The 17,656-nt window shown below is 36.5% G+C and overlaps 1 protein-coding gene across 8 annotated transcripts in view; it reads left to right on the forward strand.

Moving 5' to 3' along the window:
• Positions 1-17,656, forward strand: part of Ptpn20 (protein tyrosine phosphatase, non-receptor type 20) — a 92,386-nt gene that overhangs the window by 15,663 nt on the left and 59,067 nt on the right. For 5 of the 8 annotated variants that reach the window (XM_005412602.2, XM_005412600.2, XM_005412599.2 and 2 more), the window contains 2 exons: positions 410-462; positions 2,038-2,181. In XM_005412602.2, the coding sequence (XP_005412659.1) occupies positions 2,148-2,181 (34 nt within the window). In that variant the 5' untranslated portion in view covers positions 410-462; positions 2,038-2,147. The remainder of the gene's footprint in view (positions 1-409; positions 463-2,037; positions 2,182-17,656) is intronic. The other 3 variants (XM_005412603.2, XM_005412604.2, XM_005412609.2) reach the window with 2 other exon arrangements.

The raw sequence follows: 17,656 nt of genomic DNA on the forward strand, positions 1-17,656 counted from the left end.
TTTGTTTGTTTGTTTTTCTCTGGTACTGGGAACCAAACTCATGACCTTGTGCTTGCCAGGCAGGCACTTTGCCGCTGAGCTAAATCCCCAGCCCCTTCTTTGCTTTTAAATGAAGATTTTGTTTTTATTATATAACTTACTTTTGTACTTTTACAACCTCTTGGGCTTTTAGTACACATTTGTTGATGGTGAACTGTATGACTTTATACTGTTACTATTTATATAGTAGTTGCAACTGAAAATTGAATTAAATGTTAGTCAGCTTAATGTTAATTTTTAAAAATCAATTCTAAGAGAAATTCACCCAGTTTGATTCTCATGTTTTTATAGGGTTATCCATGACTCATTGCACTGGAGTTATATAAATATTAGAAATGTGTTTCTGATTAAAGCTCTTTTGTCTGATCAGCACCCTGGAAGCATTGTGGACTTAAATGGAGGATTTGAAACCGGTCACTGTCGGTATGGCTTGATAAGGATTTCAGCTTGTTTACCTGTGTGCTGGAGAGATTGTGTGTGTGTGTGTGTGTGTGTGTTTATATAAACAGGATGAGTCTTTGGAGTTAAAGGTCATTCACATATTTATTTGGTGGAATGCAGAGTATAACATATTTAAACCCTGGAATTTAAATAAGTAAGAACATTTCTAGTTATTGAGGAATATTTTGAACTTGTCAAAATTTCAAAAGATATTTCATTGTCTTTAATTAAAATAATATTGTCTTAGTCACTTTCCCATTGCTGGGACAAAATATCTGACACCTGCAACTTAAAAGCAGAAAGGTTTATTTTGGTTCATGTTTTCAATTCATGGTCGACTGGCTCCAAGGCAGAAACGGTATGGCAGAAACAGTGAAGGAAAGCAGCTCAAGTCATGGTGACCAGAAAGCATAGAAGGGAGGAGCTAGGGAGAAAGATAAACCCTTCCAGGTCATGCCCTCAGGGACGTGCCTCCAACCAGGCTCCTAACAGCACAGTCAGTTGCTAAACTCACTAGTGGATAAATACACTGATGAGTATAGCACCTCAGTGATTCAATCACCATCCAAAAGCCTTGCCTCTGAGCATATGAGGGTTTTAGGAGGGCATTCTAGATCTAAACCACAATGCTACATGGTATTTTAAATATTTTCAATCAGGTAGTTTGGACACAGAAACTTGAGTATCATTCTTAGAGGTTGTTAATTGAGAGTGAAGTCAGGTCTAGCTCTACAGAAGGCTCATCACTGAAGTCCTTGCCTCACTACCAAACACATTTTTAGCCAATGTTAGAGTAAGAATGCTAGGCTTGATTTAAAAACTTGATTAATGCCTTACATGGTAATAAATTATAATCTTCAGTGTTATCTTTTCTAGGAAACAAGTTATTTATGTCACTACTCTGCAGAAATCTATAGGTTACCATGTAATTTCACTAAGTTTAGATGTTTTACTAGTAAATTTACTAGTTTTACTAGTATTTACCAGTAAATAATGAATTGAGCAACCTACAATTTCCTCACATGTGTGATCTTTGGAATGACCTAGTTTTATCATACAACATTGAAAAGATATGCCACCTCTTTTTGCCTTATTTCTACATTGTAAATAATTTTTAATATCCTCTCTCTTAAAGTTTTAAAATGTACCTATTTGAAGACATTAATTTCAAATTCAGGTAACAGTAATCCTACTTCATTTTCAGGTAGCTAAAGAAAAGGTCTCCAATAAAAAGTATTTTAGCTTTTAACCAATGATATCAATGAAATATGATCTTATAGGCCAATTATAGAAAAACTTAGACAATTGAATAGTGCTGGTTTTACGTGAGAACTTCTAATAGAGTACATGAACATGAACTTCTTGCAGATAGGCTTTGCAATTAATTCTTATTTATTCAGTGTTGAGTCACAGTCCCTAACTCAGTATAGGTGGTATGGCATTTAAAAAGTTGAGGAACTATTTAATGACACTGACTGAATTAATAAGTAACAATGTCAAAACTGTGAACATTCCAGTTGTCTAATAGAAAATCCTTTGCCTCAATTGTTTGACCAGGTGAGCACCAATTGTATGCTGGCTCCTGGATACTGATTATAGCTTCTGCCTGACTCACAGGACCAGATTCAGTCTCTGCAGAAGCCTTTTTACTCATCTCATTCGAGGACATGTCATCACCCAGGAAGGTTAGAAAAGACTATGGTAGGTTCTTGTGTGTTGTACACTTTGAGGGATGTGGGAACAGGATCTGGAACAGTGCCTCTCAGACTGCAGGGGTGGGAGGGGAGGGACCACCTATAATTGAGGATCTTTGCACCTGTGTTATTAAAGAGATTGGCCTGTAGGTTACTTTTCTTAGTTGAGTCCTTGTCTGATTTTGGAATCAGGGTAATTGTAGCTTTTGGGAATGAGTTTGGCAATACCTGTTCCTTCTCAGTTTTATTAAAGAGCTTAAGGAGTTATTGGCATTAGAGTTTTCCTGAAGTTCTTATAGATTTCAGTGGTGAATCTTTTGGGTTGTAGATTCATTTTGTAAATTTTGTAAATTTTTTATTACTGCCTCAATTTCATTGCCTATTACTGCTTATTCAGGGCTTTTATATCTTCTTGGTTCAGCTTTTGTAGTTCATATGTATCTACAAATCTATCCATTTCTTCTGGATTCGCCAATTTATTGGAATACAGTTTTCAAAGTAGTTACTAATAATAAGCATTTTGGTGGTGTTCCTTGTGAGTTTGCCTTTTTCCTTTTTAATTGCATTGATATGGGTCTTTTTTTTTTTTAACAAGAATCACCAAGGATTTGTCTATTGTTGTGCAGTAGTGTTTGTTATATAGCATTGGATATGGCAGTGTTTTGTGGAGGACCATTTGGAGGACTCTCCTTGAAAGAAGAGAAATTATTTCCCTTTTGGCTAAACTTGGCCCTATTTGCTTGCATTGATATGTACATAGCTGGCTGGGACTTTTCCTTATCACTTCAATTGGCTTTAAGCAATGCAAATAGGTGCAGGTGAGGTGCTGATGTGCAGTCTTTGAAGCAAGGCCACAGGGCAGTGTTACCCTGCCCCCATAGCTCCCAAAAAACATTTGTGAGCTGGGCAAGATAGAGAGCCATGATCCACCTGTCAGCTGGGATCAAGCCTTGAGAAAAGTGACTTCCCAAGGCATAAAAGATTACACATTGGAGCTGAAGCACTGACCCCAAAATATTACATACTACCTCAGTTGTGTTATGCAGATTGCTCTTTCTGCATATCCTTCTCTGCATAATGTAGATGTGATTTCAGGTCTCCTACCTAGCTTAGCTCACAGCACTCATATACTTCCAGCCATTCTCACAGTCACTCATCTGGAGCCATGCCCTTCTTCATGAATAAAAACTGGGTTCAACACTAGTTTGAGGCTTTTGTTCCAGTTAGTCATTATCCTGGCTGGACTTAGGACTCCCTTGGCTCTCCACAACTATAAATATGCCATGGGTTGCACTGGAAGTGGTAGATAGGAATTAACTTGGTAGAATTCCAATAACTTTTCCATGGGATTACAAATATAAACTTCCTGCACTGCTATGAGGGTTGGGAAGGGCTCTCTATAGTGTTTGGTGCATATATATTTATAATTATTATCTCTTCCTGTTAAATTGTTCCCATAACAAATATGTAGTGATGTTCTTTGCCTGTTGTGATCAGTTTTGACTTGAAGTCCACTTTGTCTAAAAATATGATAGCTATTGGTTTAAGTAGCGTTCCCATTGCATGGAGTATTGTTTTTCATCCTGTGATGAATTTGTTTTTAGATTCTATATGTTATATTACATATGTTTCTTTTCTTTTCTTTTTTTTTTGGTACTGGAAATTGAACACAGGACCTTGTGCTTGCCAGGCAGGAACTGTGCCGCTGAGCTATATTTCCAGTGTATGTTTCTTATATACAGCATACATTGTGTTTTGATTCAATCTGCCAATCTGTGTCTTTTGAATGAGGAGTTGTAAGACAGTTATTATTGAAGGTATTGACTTATTGCTGTCATTACATAATTTTCCTGTTGCGGATTTCTTTTTTTCTCCCTTCTGCTTGATTGCTCATCCTAACTTGTGTATCCATTCATCTACATACATATTTGGCATTGTTGTCCCCACTGTTTTTTTCTCATATCCTTGAGAAATTTTTGGAATGCTGCTTTGGTAGTACCTTGGTTCATGAACTTAATTTGTTCCATGTCTTTGGAGAAGACGGTCACTTTTGTGTTTGTCACCTGATGTAGAGTTTGCAAATAAAAGCCAAATTGTGCCAAATGCTTTTGTTTGTGAGCCAAATTGTTCACAAACAAAAGTGTTCATGAATGGAGGTACCGCAGTATTATCTTTGAGTTCTCCAAGTACCTTTTTGATCTGTTTTTAAAAATCACTTCTTATAATGCAGCTCTCTGGCTCTTGATTTTCTCCACATTGATGCCCTCCCCCAAGTAAATCAGTTTTAGAGGACCTGGAAATTTTTGGAGGCACTTTGTGGTCTTCTTTTCTCATGTTACTCTTTTTTTTTATGTTGCTGGTTGAGGGTGGATTATAGTAGAAAGGGTTTGTTGCTAGTATGGAGATCTCTTTAGTTACTGTTTTCTGGTGATGTACCCTAGGCATTGTTAACTATAGGCTTTTACTTTTGGCCCAGGATCTGAATACCTCTGTTAACTTGGGCAGGGGTAGGTGCAGTATAATTGGCCCATACCTTACTCTCTGGAAATGAACTGCAGTATTATGACGAAAAGATAAACCAGATAGTGGCATATAGTAAAAACTAATTAATAGCAACAGCTATGCCACTTTGGTAATATCAGTGAAATTAGCAACAATAATACAATCAAAGCCAAACTAACTATTGGCATACCATAATAAACCATAAAAGCTACCACTATACCATATTTAACAGTAGCAAAGAGATCTATGATTATGATATAGACACAAAGACAGCCAAATATTGACTTAGTAAATATCTACTAAATGCAACAACTATGCCACAGTTAACATCAGATAAAAGCAATAAGAATAGCAGAATCAACTAAATATATAAAGATTAATAAAGCTTAATAGTAAAGCTTAATACTCCTGTTATGGAGCAGAAGAAACTTAATAGTGAGTTAAAAATAACAGAAAAGAACAAATAAGAAAAAGGAGAAGAAAGAAAAAATAGAGCACAATAGTGGATAAAGAAAAATGAAAACAGGAAGGAGAAAAAGAAAGAGAAAAACCCCAAACTTGAGAAAAGCAAATGAAGAAAAGGAGAAATGAGCCCAAAAAATTCCTTGTTTTTGAATGAGTCATTTCTTTCCAGGATCTACAGTATTGGGATCCACCACATATGGGGGAATGATAGTAATTCACCACTAAGACCTGTTTTCTGTCCATGCTCATGTTTTTCTCTATGAATGCTGAATCCTGCCTAGTGTTTCTTCCTGTGCATGGTGGTCAAGGGTGTCTGCCCTAAGGTTGTATTCACTCCAACTCCTCCCAGTTTTTTTGTCCCTCTGTGTGTTCCAAGTCACAGCTTTCCCCATCTAGTTTACAGCGTGTGGGTTTGCTCCTGTTCCAGAGTCTCCTTTGCTTGTACACCCTAGTTTGTGGCGCTCTCCAACAAGCTGAAGTGTATCCTTGACCTTGTTGGCAGAAAGAGAAAGCAAACAGACCATTGAACTCTGTGTTGGATGAAGGCAGTGGGAATCAGGTGTGGGGGGCAGTGTCAAGCAGTCTGCTGGACTTAATGCCAGCACTTCAGACCCAGAACCCTCTAAAAACCACACATGACTATTTTGGTTTGTCACCATGGAGGGCAGAACCTCCCTGTGTCCTTCCCAGTCTGACTTTAAACTTCTTAGTGGGTCTATGTCTAGCCCATACTCTCCCCTGACTGTCACTTTTGGCCATCTCCCATCCAGTCACTGTAGTAGGTAACTCCAGACACCTTGAAGTATAGTTGTTTTGTAGCTGTTCTGTAGGTCAGTCTCAAACAATTAAGCCCTTTCCATAGTGGTTCCTAGTTAACCCTCTCAAATATGGTGGGTACTGCACTGGATTTCTTCTCCCACTCTAACCTGCCATGTGTGTGGAAGGAGTCTCTTGCAGGATAAAACTTTGTACTGTTTTTGCAGTTTATGATAGCTGTGGGGGTTTTGGGGGCTAGAGCTGCCAGCCTGGCCCATTGTTTTTTTTTCCTGGGGCTGTTGGCCCTCTCTGGGCTCACCTGTGTTAGTGTGGACAGATCCACTTCCCAGGAGCTGGAGCTAGCTTTCCAGGCTTCTTCGTTTCTTTCTCTGTGTTGTTCTCAGTTTCTCCAACTTCTCTGTATTTAGTTTCTAGTTTTCCTGTCAGTTCCCTCATGATTCTTGAAGATCTACTTTGTTCTTCCAGTTGTTTTCCATGTTTAGCTTCCAGGTCCTGGAGAGGCTATATTTTGCTGCTGTTCTTTACTCTGCCATTTTTCATCTCCAAATTTGACTGTTTTAGATTCCAGGTATAACTGAGATAAGCAGTACTTGTCTGTGTCTGGCTAAATTTACTTATGATAATGTCCTCTAGGTCCATCCATCTTGTCAAGGATGGCAGTTTCTTTCTTTTTTATGATTGAATAATATTCCATTGCATATATGTATACTACATTTTCCTTATCAGTTTGTTCATAGACAAATGCTTACAGATGTGTGATGATATTTCATTGCACTTCTGATTTTCATTTCTCTGATGAAATGATGTTGAGCATCTTCTCATATACCTGGTAGCCATTGTGTGTCTTCTTTGAAAGCAATGTGTATTAGGGTGTTCCTTATATGTTTTATATATTAGATCCTTATCAGGTAGATGGTTTGCAACTGTTTCTTCCCATTCTGTAGGTTTTCTTTTTATTCTGTTATTTCCTTTGCTATGTGGAAACATTTTAGTTGGATGCAGTCCCACTTTTGTTTCTGCTTTTGTTCTATGTGCTTTTGATGTCTTATCCAAAAAGGCATTGCGCTGGCTAATTCCAGGAAATTTTTCTTGTTTTCTTCTAGTAGTTTTATACTTTTACTTTCAATATTAAGGCTTTAATTTATTTTAACTTGATTTTTGCTTATGATGTGAAACAAGTGTTCATTTTTCTTCATGTATACATCCAGTTTTCCTGTTAACATTTATTAAAGACACTCTGCTTTCTTCATTGTTTGCTCTTAGCTGCTTGTTAAAGATTGACTGACAGTGAATATGTGAATTTATTCCTGGCCTCTCTGTTTTGTTCTGTATCCATGTGTGCTTTTATGCCAGTACATACTGTTTTCATTATTGTAGCTATGCAAATGGAAATGGGATACCTCAAGCTTTGTTCTCCTACAAGATTGCCTTGGCTGTTCAGAGTCTTTTGTGGTTCCTCTTGTAAAGATGTGGGGCAGGCATTTCCTGATCACTGACTCCGGAAGTCTTCTAGGTCTCTTACACTCTGAAGGACCAGGAAGCAGCCTTCCTTCTCATTGTGATATTACTCAGCCATAGCACATACAGTATTCCCAGTTTTTTCCTTCCATTATAGACACTGTAATCACTACATGATAATTACAGCTTTTATTTTTGAATTATTTCTTTAGAATGTACCCTCAGGATTGGGATACTTGAGCTAATGGGTCGGAATTTTGTTGTGCTTTTGCTATCTGTTGAATGCATGTCATTTGCTAGAAGAGGTTAGGCCGTTTATCATATACTGTAACATTATAGCATTTGTGTAACAAATCGTAACAAAAAAAATTTCAGTTTAATTGTGAACTGATGCCTTGGGCTTGTTTTGATTTTTATTTCTCAAATTATTGTCCAGGATTATTATCTGCCTTTTTTTTTTTTTGAGACAGGGTGTCTCTCTGTAGTCCAGGCTGAGTTCAAATTTGTGGCAGTCCTCCTACCTCAGCCTCCTGAGTGCTGGGATTTATTATCTGCTATTGTGCAGCTTGTTTTATACTCACTTGATTTTTTTTTTTCGTGTTCCCTGGCAGTGCTATCAGTTAATGGTTGATCTCTTCTGATCTTCTCAAAATTCTGATGAAATTAGCAGATTTTTTTGGCTTTTTTTGTTTTGGTGCCAGAAATTGAATTTAGGACTTTGTGCTTATTACCAGGCAGGCGCTTGTGTTGCTGAGCTATATTCCTGGCCCAAAATTAGCAGTTTTACTAAAATTGTTCGCAGTATAATTTTGAGTCAGCTTCTTTCCTATTTTACATGCTAAACATTCCATGCCTTTATGTTAGCTTCCTTATAAGGGACAAAAGAAGCACACAAAAAATAGTTGAGGCACTCATTTATTTAGAATATTTGCAAATTAATATGCAAGTGACCAAATGGGGTGGATTTCCTTAAAAGAAATTACAATGAAAGTAGCAATTTTCATGACATTCTACTGGCAGACCTTTTTAGATTCTAAACATATTTAAAATGTCCTATAGTATGTTATGGTAATTTCTCCTTTTACTCTTTATTGCCACCTAGTGAACAGTCTCTTAAAAAAAGGAATGGTTTGGAAAACTGAAAATTTTAAAAAGATATATATAGATTTACAGTTCAAACTAAGAGGAGAATACTATGTTACTTAAATGATTTAAAATCTGTAGCCACAAACACAGTCCCCAAATTATTAAAAACATCAGGAGGACAGGTGGAGTTTGTATTCTTTCCTGGGTGCCCATAAGCTGTACTCACATCCCTGTTAAAGGATATGTTGTTTTATTGTCCAGTATTATAGTTATTTTTCAATTTACATACTGAAGTGTAAGTTCTTTGAGGATAAAGAGTCTTTCATCTTTGCTTCAGAGCAAGCTCAGTGCGTTGTGTATTACAGATGTTTAATAAATGTGTGTTGAATTGTTCATTACTCCGGACTGGTATTGGAAGTGGAAGAAAACAGAAGAGCAGAACTAATAATTTTTAGTTCCTACAATACATTGCCCCATAAGAAATGGTAGGTTTGCCATCTTGATGTATGTTTCTGTTCTTGGACAGATGGATAGTTGGTGATCCCATGAGAAAGAAAGACATACTATCTCCGTGCTGCCAGAGTTGCACGGAGAACAAGGCAGGTTAGACCAGTCTCAAACCAGAGTAGTGTAGGGCGACTATGGATCAAGTGGAAGTTCTCCTGATGTTGCTGGGATAAACACTTTGTTCTGACAACCCAGACCACCAAATGTTGGGGAATTCTTTCCTTAAGCACTTGGTGGCCTTAAAGCTTCCCTGCCCATCACAAAACAAGATAAATAGGTGTCTAGCCTAGCTATGTTTGATGATATAGAAATCATCCCTTTTAAATTTTGAGAACAGTAGAATGTACAGAAGATTTATTTGCTAAATTTAAGTCATTTTGGTTACCCATTGGAAGAGTCTGTGTAAAGATCCTTAGCCTTTTCCATGTTTTAGATGCCTTTAAAACTTAACTCTGATGACTTGAAAGATCTGGTAATTTTGTTGTGTCAGGTTACATAACCATGTAGGTTCCTGATGAGACCACTAGACCAAGGCTTATGCTACCCACTCCTGAGTGTTCTGGAAGACTCTTCCTCTCTCCCTTTCTAGGGCCAGCCATAATTCTCGTTGTATTAAGTGACCTTGCCAAAATAAACCACTGTTTTATCTTTAGCTCCTTACTCCATCTTAAGAACACTCTAAGAGAGGGTTACATTCATTTCTTGTACTTTTTAAGGCCCTCCAGGTTCATGTCCACCTATTAATAAACCTAATTGAGTTACTTGGAATTACTTTAAATCTTGTGCCTGTGTAAAAATGTTAATGTTCAGCACGTTGTTAAATCAGTGCACTATCTTTTATAGTTATTCTGTCTCACTCAATTCTGTATGTTCTGTGTAGAGCCATTCTGACTGACTTCTGATCAAGTAATCAGCCTTCTTGATCAATGTCAAAACAGCTTAGTCCATAAGAAAGGTTTTTACAGTACTACACCAAGAGTTGTGTACAGCTGCTAGTTTTTATAAAATGTTTCATGAAAGAGAAGTCAGATAGGCCTGAGGTTGATGGTTGTCTTTGGTAAGATTTTAAAAATGCAAATTCAGTTACTTTATTCAAGTTTTCTCTTTTCATTGTGTTTTTATGCTCTTTGAAGAAATTTATTTTCATAAATTATTTTTATTAATGTAAAGCCTTTAATATTTTATTATCCTCTTAATGTCTTTCGGCCATTTAGAGATGTCCTCTTTTACTTGCCTGCTAAACAATGCATGAAGTTCATTTTACTTTATGTTCATTGTCCACTGTTCTAACTGACATTCCATGTATGTATCCTGTTTTAATTTCATATATTTGTTATCATCATTGCTATCATTATTTTAAATAGTAGTTTGACACATTTAACATTTTTTCTTTATGCCTTTTTATATCTTTGACCTTTCATGTGAGATTTTCTTCCTTCAGTGTTCTTTAGTATTTTAGTTCAGGTCTGCCACTTAAATATTCTCAGTTTTGATGGGTCTTCATATATACACATGTACATGTGCATGTGCACACACATGTGCATACATACACACTTTTATTTATATTGTAGAGATTATCAACATTTGTCCTTATAGGATATTTTCCCCGGCAGAGAATTCCAATTTGATGGTTACTTTATTTCAGTGGTATCTTTAGGTCTTCATTCTTGCTCTTGAGAAATCAGCTTCAGTCTAACTATTGCTTCTCTGAAGATAGTCTTTTTTCTCTTTTGGGAAATCCTCATATACCTTGTTTCTCCAAAAATAAGACTACCTGGAAAACCAGTTCTAGTACGATTTTAGAAGACATCTCTGGAAAATGAGCCCTATCATGCAACACAATTTTCAGGGGATATCTCTTCTAAAATCATGTTAGAACTTATTTTCCAGGTGACTCTTATTTTCAGGGAAACATGGTATTACTTTTCTTATTTTCCCTCTCCCCTCCACCTGAGATTCCAGTTTTACCTGTATTAAACCTGCTCAGTGTATCTTCTGTTTCTTCACTTTTCTGTAATTTTCATTTTGTATCACTTCATGTTTCTCCCGATCTTATTCTAGTGCACTGATTCCATAGTTGTGTCTGCTCTGCTGTCTAGCACTCCATTGACATTTTAGTTTCAGTTGTTACACATTTTAGTGGATTTCTGTTGGGTTTTTTCAACTACAGAAAGTTTTCATTCAGTTCCTTAATAAAGTTTTCATTTTGTCTTTTATATTAAAGAGAACTTTAAAAATCTTTATTAAATCTAATATCTGGAATTCTTTTCTGTTTATAGCATCTGTAATTTCTCTGGCCTCCTGCTGAGAACGTATTAAATTAATAGGAAGAGTCTACATAGGCTGTTAAGAAGTCCTGGCAGTAGTCATAAGACAGATGATGAACAATAATAGTGGCATTAAGAGGGAAAGTGATATTCAGGAGGTCCAATCAGCTTAGTGATGGATTGCACATCAGAGATAAAGGAGAGGTGTGCATGAAGGGTGGTTTCTAAATTCTCACATTGCATAACTAGGTGCATATGGTGTCATTACTTAACTGGGTGCATAGGGTGTCATTACTTTCTGCAGAGAGAAGACAGTAGGGTAGGGGTTAATTATTGGTAATGGCTATTATGTGAGGGATGTGAAGGAAGTCATTAGTTCAGATGTGGATTTAGTAAGGTTGAGGAGTTGTGAGAGAGCCAAGTGGAGCAAGGTTGTAAGCAGTTTTCTATGTAGAGGATAGTTGACATGTCTGTGATTTATTTTTGTGTCAGTATAATTGAAGACTAGGATATGAATGAGACCTTCCAGGAGGTATTAGAAATCTTGAGGTAAGAAGAGTCCTTAGAATTTCATCATTAAATATCCAGATTGAGGGAGATGTTTCTATCAAAGCTGATAGAAAATGGCTGTGGTAGGATGGTAAGAGGAAAACCAGGAGTGGTGTCCTACAGAATCCAAGGTATAAGCTTTTAGTAGGAAGGTAACGGTCAACAGTATGTTGTTGACAGTTAAAGCAGCAGAAGAAAAATTCAAAAGCTAGTCATTCAGGATTTAAAAGCCAGGTAACTGATGGTAGCTTTAAGGAGAACACTTCTGTATTGTACGAAGCAGGAATCTGTTTTGGAGTGGGATGAGGAATGAGTAGAGATGATAAAATGAAGACAGCAAGTAGTTGTGCCAGCTCTTTTAGGAAATGGAGAGAGAATTGGGCTGGTATCTGGTGGAGATTGTGGAGATGAAGGAACATTGTCTGAAACTTGAGTGAGACCTATATAAGAAGGAGAAGCTGAGTAAGGAGAAAGAGAAAGGGCTGGGCGGTGAGAGGATCTTTACTGAATGGGAGGCCTTGCTTTTGTGTTACCACAACAGGAAGGGGAGATGAGTGTGCAGATGTGGAGGATTAGTTTCTTGAGTACCATGAGACCAGGGAGTTCAACCTGGTCTCTATTTATCCATGAAATGCTGAGAGTGAGGAAGGGGGATGGAAATGTTACAAGCATAGGAAAATACCAAAGGCTGGAAATAATTTTCAGAGGAGGAGAGAAGTAAAGTGATCCCTGAGATCTATCAGGCCACTTTGAAAGACCATTAGAAGTTGATGTTTACATTGGTTGGGATTAGGTATGAATAGCAGAACTGAAATGTAAGTGGCTTTTAAAAACTGTAAGCTTATTTATCTCTCATGAAAAAAAAAACCAGACTAAATTTTAGTTCTGCTCTAGGAAGTTTTAGGAACCCAGGGTCAGCCTAACGTTCCAGTTACTTATATACTTATTCACTTGTTTATAATTTTCTTTTAACTTGCCTCCCTAGCATTTGAGGATAGTTTTGTGATTTCCCTATTTTCTTGTTTTTTTTTTGTTTTTTTTTTTTTTTTGAGACAGGGTCTTGCTACGCAGTTCAGGCTGACCTTGAGCTCACTTTGTAGCCCAGGCTGGCCTCGAACTCGCAACCATCCTCCTGCCTCAGCCTCCCGAGTACTGGGATTACAGGTGTGTGCCACCATGCCCGGCTCCTCCCTATTTTCTTAATCATGGCATAAAGCTATAGTTGCAGTGACATTCAGTGCCAAGAGCTATGAAAGGTAAGTTTTGGTTTTAGCATGCAGCATCAGGGTTGTTGATGTTTACTCAGCAGCATCCAGAGGACGCACATCTTATTTCTCAGCCTTTTTTGATGGTAAAAGGAGCCGATTATGTAGTAAGTTGTCTTTATTCTCAAATCAGAAAAAGTTGGGTGCCTTTTTGTAACTAAGAATGTCAACTAGTTTAATATAATCGGACCTGGGGCTGGGGATTTAGCTCAGTGGCACAGCGCCTACCTGGCAAGCGCAAGGTCATGAGTTCGGTTCCTGGTACCGGAAAAAAGCCAAAAAAAAAAAAGGAAATATAATCAGACCCAGATGGGTAAACATCATATTGTCTCCTTGTGTAGGAACCTGAAAGACTAGATAAAACTCAATATGTGCAATAAATGATAGGAAAGGGAAAGAAATTGCTCAAAGGAAAGAACGACTGGAATGAGAGAAAGAAATAAAAGAAGGGACACAAAATATAAATATATATATGAATAGCTGCGATAACTATATTGCTGATGGTGTATTGAAATGAACAGTTAATGATTACAATTTTTTATGTTCTGATCGACTTTGCGTGCTTGTGTCTGGTGGTCTGAGCAACTGATTTGAAGGTAACAATATGCAGTAGAATTACTGTGGTGGACTCCTGCCATCTTGTCTAGTGAAACTCTGTATTATCTCTGTTTTATCGAAGAATTATTTTCTTATTCCCCATAATGGTTTGAGCAATCTTTCATTCTTACATCTGGTAATCTGAGCAATGTAGTTGAGGATAGCGATATGTAATATAACAACCACTGTTGATTCGTATTACTTTGTCTTGGGACTCTGTATCACTTTAAATGTTCTTGCTTTGATTTGTTTATGTTTGTGATGCTGGTATGCTGTGACTGTTCTATTTGTTTCTCATTTACTACTCTTTTAAAATAAAAAATATATACTCTGTCACTTTTCCTATTTGCTTGTTTGTCTTACTGAATTTTAGGAATTCTTTACATAATTGTCTGTTCTATGACTTCTTGGTGATTTAAAAAATTTGTTGATAGTATATTTTAATTGAATATTCACATTCATTAAATATTTTTTCTTTAAGTTGTGTTTTTTTAACTCAATTCATTCTTACCCTGAGGTAATAAAATAGTTTATTTTTAATATTTTGGTATTTATCTTGTCATGCTATGCTATGACATAAAGTTTCTCTTTTTCTGATAGAACAGCCAGTTGTCCTAATCCTAGTTAGTTTATAGTTTTCCTGCTGCTTTTCAGTGTCACCACTATCATGTGGCAAATGCTGTATGTACTTGGTTTGTTTTTGTATCCTATTCAGTTTAGTTATCCATTTGTTCATCGGTACATAAATTCACAGTTTGCTTACTTTGGCTTCTAATAAATACTGATGTTTGGTATGTAAAATGCTCCCTATCTCTTCTCTCTTCCCAAAGTTGTCTTTGCTGTTCTTGGACTTACATTCTGTAGCTTGTCTACACATGACTAGACAAACACACATGCATGCATGCACATACACATTTTACTCCAATTTAAATTGGATTTGTGTTAAATCTGCAAACAAGGGAGATACTGCCGCAACTATGATCTTGAGCTGTTTCTTTTTTAAATAAAGGTTATCTTATCTTTTATGCTTCTAAATAAAAATTTTCAGCTTTCACTGTGTAGTGAAATAAACAAAGGTATATTTTTATTTCAGTTTACATCTAGTTTCCTTATACTATTTGCTATTGAGAATGACATTTTCCCTTCTATTGCTATGTCTAATTGGTTATTGTGGAGTGTGGCCTGTCCCATTACCTCCCTCTCCTCTTCCCATCTCCTAATTTTCCCCTTCTGTACCTCCAGAAGTCTACCTCTTGGTTTCCTGTCATCTGTTCCTTATTATTTATTTGTTTATTAACTTATGTATGCTTTAGGTTTCTCATATAGGAGAATACACACAATATTTAGTTTTTTGAGACTGGTTAGTTGCATTTAACACAACAGTTTTTAGTTCCATCCGTTTACCTGCAAGTGGGCAGGATTTCGTTCTTCCTTATGGCTGGGTAATACTCCATTGTGTATGTAACAAATTCTTTTTTATTCATTTATCTCTTTGTGGGCATCTAGGCTGTTTCCACAGTTTAGCTATTATAAACTGTGCTGCTGTGAATGTTGATATGCATGTATCATCAGAGTATGATGTCTTTAATTATTTTGGGAATATATTCAGGGCAGGTATAGCTGTGTGGAGTGGAATTTCTAGTTTTAGTTCTTTAAGGAAACTCATACTGATTTCCATAGTGGTTGTACTAATTTACATGCCCCGCAAAATGTAAAAGGGTCCCCTTTTCCTTACATTCTTGCCAACATTTTTTGTTTGTTTGTTTAGATTCTTGATGATAGCTATTTTGACTGGGGTAAAGTGTAGTTTTAATTTGCATTTCTCTGGTGGCTAGAGATGTTGAACATTTTTTCTTACCTTTTTTATACTTATACTTTTTGACAGTTTAAACTTTTTGTTTTGAGCAGTATCTATTCAGTTCATTTGCTCATTTTAAAAATTGAGTTCATTGTTTCATGGGGGTTAATTTTGGGGGTTTAAAATGTAGGTACAAGAAGAGTAGCTAGTAAAGATTTTCCTCTATCGGAAGAGTAGCAAGCAAAAATTTTCTCATTCAGTGGATTGTGTCTTTACTCTGTTGTTTCCTTTGTTATGCAGAAGCCTTTTAATTTGATATATTTCCATTTATTGATTCTTGATATCATTCTTTGGTCTTAGAGTCCTGTTCAGGAAGTCTCTGCCCGTGGCTTCTGGATTCAGCTGTTTCCCCAGTGTTATTTTCAGCACTTTAAATGTTTCTGGTTTTATATCTAGGTCTTTGACCCGTTTGGATTTGATTTTAGTGTAGAATGTGAGTTAGGGCTTTGGTTTCAATTTTCTTCATATAGATATCCAGTTTTCCCAGCACCATTTGTTAGAGAGACTATCTTTTCATAAGCATACTGTTTTGGTCCCTTTAAAAATATTTAGATGTCTGTTGGTGCTTGGGTTTGTTTTCATGTACTCTATTCCATTGGTCTACATTACTGTTTTTGTGCCAGTACCTTGTTGTTTTTGTAACTGTGGTTTTACAGTATAGGTTGAAGTCTGGTGTGGTGATACCTCTATCATTGCTCTTTTTGCTCAAGATTTGTTTGGCTATTCTGGGTCATTTTTGAATTCAAATGAAATTCAGAACTGCTTTTTGTAGTTTTATGAAGAATGTTGTTGGTATTTTAATAATGATTGCATTTAATCTATAGATTGATTTTGGTAATATGGCTATTTAAACACTATTAACTCCACTGATCCAAGAACAAGATACACATTTCCATTTTTTTAATGTCTTGAACTTCTTTGGAATTCTATAATTTTCATTGTGGAGGTCTTTCACTTCCTTGATTAGATTGATTCTTAGTGCCTAATTTTTGGAAACTATTGTACATAGAACTGATCTTTTTAGTATTGTTTTCTAGAGTAGGAAGTACTGATTGAGAGAAAGAAAACTTCTAAGAGAGACAGAAGGAGTCCCTAGTAGGTGGTCTCAATCTTCTTAATGTGTTGTTGAATTTTTCTTGCAGCCATCTTACTGAGGATTGTTGCACCTAAGCGGTATGATCCAAAACATGGAGATTATTTACATTTTTTAAAAAATGTATTATAGTAAAAGACGTTGTCATTAGTTCCCTTTAGAATACTCCCCCTGTCTTTGAGCACACTTATCCTAAAAGCAGGCGCTTTTGCCGCTGAGCTAAATCCCCAGCCCTTATCCTATCATTCTTGCTACTTTTCTGAAGAAGTTTTGGGAATCCTTTTTTGTGAGTGTGTTTAGTTACACTGTTGTCACTGCCTCAGTGTCCTGAATGGATTCAAAATGTTTACCTTTTATGGCCATTTTTACTTAGGCAAAGAGTCAGAAGTTGCACAGTACCAGATCTGGTGAGTCAGGTGGAGGAAGACACACTGTGTTTTTATGAGCTTGCTTTTCCTTTGATGGCATTGAGCAGCAGTGTTCACTATATTTTCGATCACACCTCTAAAGACATGGAGGACGACTTCCAGAACTGCTTCAGAAAGTGACAAGAACAATAGGGTGTGTTCAAAGCCAAATGGTTTTTTTTTTTTTTTCAGTTTTTTTCTTTTTGTTTTTTTTCCAGTACCGGGAATTGAACTCACAACCTTGCGCTTGCTAGGCAGGCTCTGTGCTGCTGAGCTAAATCCCTGGCTAAATGGGGTATTTTGAAGGGAGTTCATAGCAATGTGCCTTTTACTGCAATTCATTTAAAAATTTTTAATGTTCACCTTATATTTTTATCATATCTCATTTATTCTTCAAAAATATTCGTCCATAGTTTTCCTTTTTGTTGTGTCCTCATCCGATTTTAATATCGGAGCAGTGCTGACTTTGTAAATTTGGAAGCATTGCCTCCCTTTCTATTAAGTGGAAAAAAGTGAGCGTGGCCGTCAGTTTTTCTCTAAAGAGCTGGTAGAATTCAGCCATAAATCCATTTGGTCTTAGACTTTCCCACTTGGTAGAAGTTTAATTATTGCTTAATCTCACTGCTTTTTTTTTTTTTTTTTTTTTTTTTT

This window comes from Chinchilla lanigera, unplaced genomic scaffold, assembly GCF_000276665.1.
Source record: "Chinchilla lanigera isolate Chin_1 unplaced genomic scaffold, ChiLan1.0 scaffold00155, whole genome shotgun sequence".
Lineage (NCBI taxonomy): Eukaryota > Metazoa > Chordata > Mammalia > Rodentia > Chinchillidae > Chinchilla > Chinchilla lanigera.